At 38.9% G+C, this 10,533-nt stretch overlaps 1 protein-coding gene across 1 annotated transcript; it reads right to left on the minus strand.

Moving 5' to 3' along the window:
- Nucleotides 1–7,175: 7,175 nt before the first annotated feature.
- On the minus strand, nt 7,176–10,020 carry LOC120112443 (ethylene-responsive transcription factor ERF110-like). Its single transcript, XM_039131892.1, has 2 exons — nt 9,510–10,020; nt 7,176–8,159 (listed from the first exon to the last, which is right to left on the minus strand). The coding sequence occupies exons 1-2, from the start codon at nt 9,874–9,876 to the stop codon at nt 7,444–7,446; spliced, it is 1,083 nt and encodes a 360-aa protein (XP_038987820.1). The 5' UTR covers nt 9,877–10,020; the 3' UTR covers nt 7,176–7,443.
- Nucleotides 10,021–10,533: the final 513 nt, after the last annotated feature.

The raw sequence follows: 10,533 nt of genomic DNA on the forward strand, positions 1-10,533 counted from the left end.
CTAGCCTTGTCCATCTATCTGGATTTACTTTATACAATCTTTCTGTAAGAACATTACTGCAGAATCAAAGCAGACAAGAGTAAAGCAGACATCAAACAACATCTCTGGAAACCACAAGAAACTGCAGAGGAAATCCGAATCATAGACCCACATTTCATCCGATCATCAGAAAAACCCATTCAAAGGCAAACAACACATAGTAAAACAAGGTGTTTTCGACAAAAATCTCCTTCTGACCATCTAGGATGAAAAGCCATGAAAACATGAAAAAATCGAGCTAAAAAATTGAAAGGAGGAATGTAGGGAGCGTTACAGAAGAACCCTAAGTGTCACTACGTTGTTGGAACCCTAAGCGCTATTGCCGGAGGAGCTCTGCCTTTGACCACCTCCCTCTCTGTCCCTTATCCCTCGTGGCTTCTTCGCTCATCCGGTCGTCCCTTTCTCTCGCCTCCACCTCGAAGGCTCGAAACCCTCATGAGTCGTGTCCTCGCTTTCCATTTTCTTTTTTTTTTTTGGTACAACGGCGGCTCACACCCGATAGGTGTGAATGCAGGTAACAAAATCAAAAAAAAGAAGATGATATAAGGGAGTAAGAACCGATCCGTGGTCCACCCAAGTGAAGCCTCTAGAGTGATGGGCCGCAAAGGAGGCCACTTAGTAAGCAGTGTTGTTCGCCTCCCTGTAGATACGTAATGTCCTCAGAAGAGCATCCTCATCCAAAGGCTTGCGAATATTGCAGAGAAGCAGACTAGAGTCGTCTCTCTATCTTCGACTCTGGATCCAATCGATGATCGTGGCCGAGTCTCCCTCCAGGATAATGTAATCCGCCCCCACCATACGCCTTGCACAAGTGACCCCTTCCCATGTGGCTAGTAGATCAGCATATACCATGGACATGTCAAAGATCCGCCAACCTCCAGCCGCTATCAGTTTGACAGTGTGGTCATGGATGACGTATCCCACGCCCCCAGTGCTCCCTCCCTCGCCAATGCTTCCGTCAAAGTTCATCTTGAGGAAACTAGAGGGTGGGGGCTCTCATGAGATCAGCACGGTCCTGGATGCTACAGGAGCAAAAGGGGCCCCCCAGATTTTTGTAGCCATCCCAAGGAATGATGATATGGTAGAGCAGATAACCTTTGCCGTATGAAGAAGTGCCCTCTCCGCCTCTGGCTTGGAAGCGTTCTGCTGTCCTCGAAGACTCGGGCATTCCTATCCAATGATAGGCTACATAGGCAGCCATAATACCTAATACACTCCGGTCCGGGCTCCGCGAGGAGGTGGCCAAAAAATGTAGAAAATCCTCAGTAGATGACCATCTCTGCCAAGAACCATGGGGGCTCGAGGCATGCCCCCAGATATATTTGCACCGCCGCAGGCTGTGGCCCACGAATCTAAATAATTTTACAAGTTCGGATCGGGACGGATGGTATGATTAAAAATTCAAAATTATTCAAACTTTAAATAAGATGGATTGGATCGAAATTTAGTAAATTTAGATTTGATCTAAAAAAATAGAATGGATCTAATCTTAGAATCTGATTTGGCTCTAGGAATCCTTGAATTTAAGCGGTTCCATTTGCAGCCTTATGTGCAGTGGTTCTTGACCGCTCCCCTCAGCACCATAAGACCACCTGGGGACTCCGAACGGGAAAAAAAAAAAAAAAAAAGATACGGTTCATGTTCTACGACGCATGTCTCATTGTGCGTCACGAAGCTTGCTCCACTCGGCCTTCCTTGTTAACATTGCCTTTTACTCTTTTTTTTCCTTTTTTTTTCTTTTTTCGTTCTGCTCTGCACCGCATCTATTCCCCACCCTCATATGCTTTGTATACTCTGGCTTATTTTCCCCCCACCCCGTTTCCTACCATTTTTTCTCATTAGAAATAGACATACGGAAAGAGGAAGGCTCATCCTAGAGGGTCCGAAAGGCGCAGATGTTGTCCACCTTTTGCTTATGATATTTGGACCATGATGAGAGATGAAATGACCTTTCAGATCAAATATATTTTTCGTGAAGCTAATGAGGCTACAGGTTAGATGGCCACCTATATAACCAAACATATGGATAGTACCGTATGGATTTGAGATGGAGAGCTGCCTCGAGAGCTCTGAGATGTTCTATTTTCTAATTATATTAGATGTATTTATATTCATTAAATATGAATCGTCCAATCCTCACCATGTGGTTTAAGTAAAAGAGCAGGCGGAGAAAATGCAGGGGTCAAAAACCTACAGCTTAGGGTGGGAAAGCTCGAGCAGCGTGGGGGCAGAGCACTCCTCCCAATGAGAATAAATAGCTGCTGCAGGGCACCCTACCAACATCTCAATGATCTCATCACCAAACCCCATTCCAAAGGAGCAGTACGCGAGGGTCCGGCGCTAGGATGGATTCTTTGACCTTTACTTTTATAAAAAATAGATCACACAAAATGAATATAAGTGCAGTTAATAAAATTAAAAAATAACAATAATGATAAAACACCGCCACCCCATGTGATTTACTCAAATAAAGTTTTTAAAATAATGAGCCGCGAGTAAGACCACTTAATGAGCCGTGCTATCCGACTTTCTGTAGATATGTGTGGTTCGAAAAAATTTATCCTACTTCTATCAATAAAAATGTCGACATCGATAGATTGATAAAAAGACAGTTATCTGGATACTTTATAATTTATTATTTTTTTTGACTTTTAGAACCGTATGAATCATCCAATTTAATAAAAAAAAAAACTAAGTGATTATAAATTTTATTGTATTCATAAATAATTGTTTTATATTAAAATAAAAAAATAATTTTTTTGTTATAACTAATAATTTTTAGCTATCCTTTCCTTTTGAATTCATTTGTGCGTGCTGCATGAGTGATGTATTACTTATAGAAATAGTAGTTTTGGATAACGTTGTATTCCTATAGTTTCTTATTTGTCACCATTAGTTATTTTATTATTATTAAATGTTCAGCTAAATGAGTTTGATATATTGGTTACGAATGAAAACCTGAACGATATTTTTTTTTTCTTTTTGTACCCTTTTGTTCAGATATTTCAGATCATACCAACTAATCATATAAATTCTTAATTACAACTTATTAGACTTTTTTAGTGAGATTTTTCATTCATAAAAAAATATTAAAAGTCTACAACCCAATAAAACACTAAATTCCATACCAATTTAATTATTCAGTAAATTCATGATGAGTCATTTTATTTGTTACCTAACTCGAAAGAAAGAATGAAGCCCTGTCATCATCAACAGATGTATGCATTTGCCACAATCTAATAGCACCGGTCTCACTTATTCATCCTTAAGATATCTGTAGCCGCTCCTTTTTGCTAATCTACCATATCGAAGGGCAAAACTTCGTTCCAGCACAAGATTTTCTACATATAGTAGGTTATTTTTGAATTAATTTGTTCACGGTATCAAAAATCTTTATCGATGCAACAAAATAACATTTGATAATTTCAAGTTATTGATTTTTTTACATTTTACTTTTAAAACTTATTTAAAGTAGTCAGCTAAAGATTAAAAAAAAATCCTAATCGTGATATTGTATTGGTATATTTATGGAACGTGCTAGTTTATATAAACTAAGGTAAATATGGAAAATATATTACATTAGTAGGTGCAAGATATTGATATAATTTGATATTTTGATCAAGATGGAAGCCTTGTCTGGTATTAACTTAACATACCGCTGCATAATGTAACCTTAGACACTTTGTTAGTTGATTAGTGGGGGAGTAAGTAGTGTAAATATTATTACTGTTTATAAAAACATACTAATCTTCCAAACATTCATCTTGTAGGTAAATGGGTATAGATAACACATGTAAGCATTAAATCAAGCTAATAATAATAAAATATTTTTCAAAGTTTTGATTAACTATTTTTACTACGATATATGTAATACAACTTTCATTTAATTAACCACTTGCTAGGAAAATTGAAGAGCATCTTCCAAATGTCAATTTTATTGTATAATTGGATTGTTGGAGCAGCTTCCTCAATCCATGGCCATTTAACATATACATATATGCACACAAAATAGGTGGATATGGCTAAAATACACAATGGGTGTAAACGAAAAACTTTACACCCATCATCAAATTCAGTTTAGTGATAATAAAAATGGAATAGAATCTAGGGTCTTAGAAGACCTAAAATATCTATATACAATATATATATATATATATATATATATATTTGAAGATTTCTAGCTTATGCACCGAATTTTTTAAAATACATGGTTATATGGGATGATACAGTGTTTTGATTTAGGGGTGACTTGATGCAAAGCTTTGATTTTGAAAACAATACTTCCTGTCAACCTTAATTTTCAAATGGGAGACTAAAATGGATAATGAGATGACCAGGGGTTTGTTGTAAGCAAATCAAAATCCTTGTCTTATTTCTTTCTTTCATTATTTAATTCCTTATCTTATTTCTTCCTTCTTCCTTCTTCCTTCTTCCTTCATTATTTAATTCCTTGCCTTATTTCTTCGTTCTTCTTCCTTTCATTATTTAATTTCTTCCTATCCAAGTCTTACGGTCATTGCTTCCCATGCTGCTGTCGGGCCACTTCAGGAACAATGCGTCGTGGCGAGGCGGCAAAGGGCTTTGAGAAGACCCCTCATAGTCCTCCCTATTTTCTATTGATATGAGTGAGATAACAAGCGTACGGCTGATTTGGACAATTGCACAAGCATGCGACAGGTGTCAAAGATTAGGGCAAGAACTATTAATATAGGCACTGGTGCAGGACTTTCGCTACTATAATACTATTTATCTGGAAGAAAAGAAGATAGAGTATAGCTAGAGCTACGAGTCTAACTACTGCTAAGGATAATCTAGAGCTACACTAGGTAACTAAGAGCAAGAAATTTAAAGGATAAAAGGAATGATAAATTAAGGATAGAGATAAAGATAACAATTGGTTGTTCGATTAGCAGAAGTATCCTTTTTCGGTATTGCAATTTGATATTTATAAGTAGATCACTACCTAACTTTTGATACTTGTTCTCATTGGTTCGTGCCACATGGTCCACTATTATCATACATAGTTGATTCTTCTCTCTGCTATGAGTATGATTTTCTTGATCTAAATCGAGCAGGAGGATGGATAAGGGAGAAGATGGATAGGTCTTCCATCCATCCTCTTGTTTGTTTGGTGAAACATTGAGGGATGGATTGGAATAATTTCCTCTTATTTTTGATATAGGAGAAATGAAAGAGAGGATAGATAATATTTGTATGATATCTTTACTAAACTATCCTTTCATAAAAAAAGAGTCCAGAAGTGTTTGGATTTTATCAAAAAAATTAATAAAATAATTTTATCAACGTAGAAACTCACCCATCACATTAGGGTTAAAATCAGATCGGATACGGATCAGATACTAGTATATTCTAATCTATAATTATTTTGTTTGACAATTACAGATAAAGATAGGGATGACGCAAAAATTTATATTTATATTTATTTTAAATGGATACGAATACAAATTGGATGCTAAAAGTGTGAATATAAATACAAATAAAAATTGCATAATTAAACTTTATGACCATAGAATCAAAGATATTCCTAAGTGGATGATAAATCAAATTAATAGCATATCAATATAGTCATTTATTTTTCTTAAAAGTTCATAAGTGATATATAAAATTAAATAAAGTTATAAATGGAATCAGATATTCAGATACAGATTGGATAATTGTCTATCCATATCCATATCTATTTTTTTTACGGATATGCATACAAATACAACTATTGGTCGGATGTTCAAATTTCATCCATATCTGGATAGATTCAGATACAAAAACAAATCCAGACGGACACTTTCACCCCTACCTCACATGCTCCATCCATCCATCCTTGCATATTCTTAATTTGGAAAGACACAAATTGGTAGGCTAGTGGATGGACAATTTTTCATTTTCATCTATCCTTTATAAATCTTTTTGAACCAAATGGTGGATAGCGGCCATCCATCCTTCCAACCCTATCCATCCTCCCTCTCATGACCCCAACCAAACACAAGGTCTCTATTTTGAATGGTTGTAAGATAGGTATGGACCACTATGCATGGCAATTATCTCCTTCGACTACCTTCACATTCTAGATAGCGCTACCACTTATGCATGTACTGAGTAGTGATAATTGCTGGTTAACTGCTTCTTAGCTTTTGCTCTATCAAAAGATTTGTCCTAGATCGATGACTCTCATCTTTTCGGTTTACATCACAATCACTTAGCTTATATCTTTGTTGCATCGGTTTGCACCTTTGGTATACCGACGTTTGAATTACTGTCGTCGGTTTAGATGTTGCGTAAACACCTACCCTTCTTGTCACTGACGAAGACAAGGTCTAGGCTAACCATGATGTGATGCAGCTCCATGGCCCATCCTTTTTCACGAGGGGCTGCATGTGGGCGGTGAGAACATTAAAGATCGCCCCTTTGCCATGATAGCAGTGTCGAAAGAGACTTCACCTCCTTGCGCAAAGAGAGTGAGATCTTTGGGGAGAAGGGTGCCGCTGCCTGCTTGTTTCTTGCCACCACCTTCTAGAGCTCCTTAAATCAACACCCATGATCAATACCAACTTTGATTCGGGGAATCACATAACAACCTGCATGGGTCTTCAACAACGAACGAGGTCGTAAAAGAGAAAAAAATTAAAAAAAGACTGCAATAGAAGATGAACAGTGCTACTGATTAGATTGCCTTCTATACTGCACACTATTTAGAAGAATTCTTCTAGAAGAGTCTCAAGTCCGTTCTTTCTCTTCTCTGTCAACTTCTTCTGATCTTTCTGGATGCACTTGTGCATGTTTGGTATGAGTCGCTGTTGTATTAAAAAAAAAAATTGCAACCAGTTACCTATTAAATTCCTAAAATTGCTACTACCAAGCTCCGATCTAAATTTATTCTCTCATCTCCTAAAATATTAATATATATGCACCGGAGGAGAAAGATTGTAATGAGAATATAGAGTTTTGGTGAACAAGCATTTCAGATATATTTGGTAGCATGTCGTGGGGCATTGTAAAGTAATATCATGTTTGGCTAATCGACTTATTATAACTTGCTAAGTAAGATTGGATATTAAAGCATCTATGTATCATTTACTATTTTAATTTTACTTCATAGAGTAACAAAAAATGACAAAATGCAATAAAACAAACAATGCTTTCTCCAAAAGCGATCTCTAATAGAATTATTCTCATAGGAGCCATCATACAAGCTATAGAACAGAGGATCCTGGTTCCCTAAATTTTGTCCTTTGCTGAAAAGAATATAACTTGAAAGCGGAAACACAACTTTTTTTTAAAAAAAAAAGGAAAAGAAAAGGAAAGAAAGAAAAGGTACAACAGGGAGCCCCTTCAGCCTGTGAGATAGAACAGAGTGAACAAAGGAAGAGGATAAATGCCCCAGTTTCAACTCTACCCAGAAGAAGGTGGCGGAAACTGGTTGGAATCAGTCCAATACGGCCTCTGAAACACTGACCCATCTTCCCTAACCCAAGTCTCTGATGCTGTCTCCTCCAAAGGATAGGACAGAGGATAAGAAGGAGAAGAAATAGAAGAGGAAGAAGAAGAAGAAGCAAAAACAGAGGAAGAAGAAGCAGAGGAGGTTGGAAAGGAATGAGTAGCTAAAGAACCATCAGCCAGCGTCGAATCCATTGCCGAAGAATAATTGGAGTACATAAACTGATCCAAAAGGCTCGTCGGTGGAAGCCTTTGGTAGTCTCCAACCCCCTGTAACAGCCTTGAGTACTCTAAGTAGTCCCTGGATGCATCAGAGCTTAGAGTTGCTGGAGAATTCGAGATTGGTAGAGGAGCAGGGGGAGGTGTCGAGTAGAGGCGGACATCCTCAGGGAAGTTGAGCTTGGCTCGGCTGCCCCGGAAGCGGAGGGCGGCCTCGTCGTAGGCCCGGGCAGCGGCCTCGGCTGTGTCGAAGGTGCCGAGCCACACACGAGCTGCCTTGTGGGGGTCGCGGATCTCCGCAGCCCACTTGCCCCATGGGCGCTGCCGGACTCCCCTGTATCGCCTCCTCGGTGCAGCTTCCCTCTCTGCTTCTCGGTAGCCGGAAGGGGAGGACTCTTCCATGGCTGGGGCTTGGATAGTGGTTAGGAGGCTCTGTGGGCTATGTTCTGTGGCTGTAGAGTTGCAAACGATAGAAAAGAACAGAAGTCAGAATTATCTGGTTGATGAGAGAGAGAGAGAGAGAGAATACTAGAAGGTGGTGGATACATGCAAGTGGTGAGTTCAGGTAAAATTATAAATAACACTTTGCTGGCTCAGAAGATAAGGATGTTGCGAGAGAGAGAGAGAGAGATATGAGATTGGTTGGCGCAGGGGATGGTGTTGTATAGGATGGAGGTCAGATATAGGGGTTTCCAAGTTGCATAAAATGAAAACAGTGGAGCAAAACATGGGGACCAAATGTTTCAAGATATGTATGACTTGAGTTTTATACCCGTGTGAAGACAAAGTTATAGAAGATAGCTCCTACGAAAAGCAAATAGGGATAAGTGGGTGGAGTTTGATCCTATCCTATCATCTCTTTGGTTTTGTTGGGAGGGGAAGCAGTTTTATCTCCTGCCATCACCATGCAATAGTAACAATGTTGCCATGAAACTTGATGAAACATAAAGAAACAGAAGAAAATCTGGGAACTAACTTGTTGCTGTATGTTAATGATGCACAGAAAGACAGAAAAAGGGAGACCATCCCATGATTATTTATATGGCACCTTGTTAGACATGCAATGGATAATGACAGTAGGCTCATGCAAGACAGAAGAGCTGAAAAAGAAAATGTTAGGAGGTTATGTTTTGTTATATCCGGGAGACATAAAGAAGAGGGACAGTGAGTATGTGTATTTCTTAGCTGTTTGTCATCTTGTTAACATGCAATGAACTAATAATGCATGGATCAAACTCAAGCAAGACAGAGGGTGGAGAAAAGAGCATTATATCCACTCTCTCTCTCTCTTTTCTATGCTAAGTTTGTTTTCCTTGTCACACTGAAGGCATGCAATAAATAAATTTGGCATGACACTCCATACAAGATAGAAGAGACTGAAAAAGAAAATCTGATATAGAAGTTGCCAGTATAAGATCAGTTATTAACAGGCCGAATGCTTTTGATTCACATGAAAGAATACGAAAAAGATGACAATTTGATACTTCTTGCATGATCTTTATGCTATAATATCATTTCTACTTCATACTCAGAAACTCCAAACATGTAAATCTTCCATCCAAAGGGAAAAAATAATCAATATTTTCCTGTGTTCATTCAAAAAAATAAAAGAAGAACACCAGCACAAGATGTTGATTATTTTTGTTAATAATCCCTTCAGTTCAGAATTGTAACTCTGCAGTCATTTCATCTATAAAATCTATCTATATTTTTTGTTGATGAATAAGAAAATATGGAACACATAAAATATAGAAAAATCTAAAGAGCAATCAAAACTACAAGGAAACATATATACAGCACACCTGCAACATTTGGTAATGCCTCCCCATCGTAGCTGCCAAACTGATCATAACCATGGTAATACCTCATCAACAACTCGGGTGGTAGCTCCCGATCTCTCTGACCACCCCAAGATTGCGAAGACAGAGAAGAAGAAGGCGGCGAACTAACGGAGCCGCCCATATGACCTGCCGGCACCACCTCCGGGGAGATGACATGGCTCAAGGCCGAGACCATGGTCGACATCTCCCGAGACCGGTGGTCGCTCGAAAGCGTCACATCCTGTGCCATTGCTGATGACATCATGGCCGCCGCGCCTTCGTCTTCGACTTCATCGGTCTTTGCCGGGGCGAAGCTACCGTCCGATGCGTTTGCCAGTTTGAAGCACATAAAGGCCTTGGACCAGCTGCTTAAAGAAACCGCTGTTCAACCCCCTCGAATATTTGGAAGGGAAAGGAATGTTTATAGAGAAAGAAAGGCATTTGCTTTAAGGCAATTCAAACGTGCAGAGCCGCCATCCATGACAGCGTCTCCATTAAGAGTGCATGGCTTTCTCATTCTCTTTCAGGATCTCATGGATATATTTTTTTTTATTTAACTCTATCCACTGTTTGAGACACCTAAATGTAATTATCGAGAGAGAGAGAGAGAGAGAGAGAGAGAGAGAAATATGCCGTTCACACAGATTTGACCGCGTGAGGACTCGGACAAAAGATGAAACAGAGGAGGAAGTCGGCAATCGAGTTGGAGAAAGAGAGAGAGACAGAGAGAGTTGTATGAGGTCGGCGTTGGACAACGAGAGGAGAATTTCGATCTGGATTGAGTTCCTTTGCCTAGGTGCCGACAAGAGGAACGGCCCATTGGGCTTTGCTTGTTGGAGAAAAGGACAGGCCCCTTATTGGAGGGAAGACCGCAGCTTCCGAGATCCCAAGTGGGGAATCCAAGTTGGGAATCCAACTGTCAAAGTGACCAATTCATTATTGTCATCATCTCTTGACCAAAATACATATAAACAAGTTATTCTAAAATTTAATGTGAAATATATCA

Source organism: Phoenix dactylifera, chromosome 1 (assembly GCF_009389715.1).
Source record: "Phoenix dactylifera cultivar Barhee BC4 chromosome 1, palm_55x_up_171113_PBpolish2nd_filt_p, whole genome shotgun sequence".
NCBI lineage: Eukaryota > Viridiplantae > Streptophyta > Magnoliopsida > Arecales > Arecaceae > Phoenix > Phoenix dactylifera.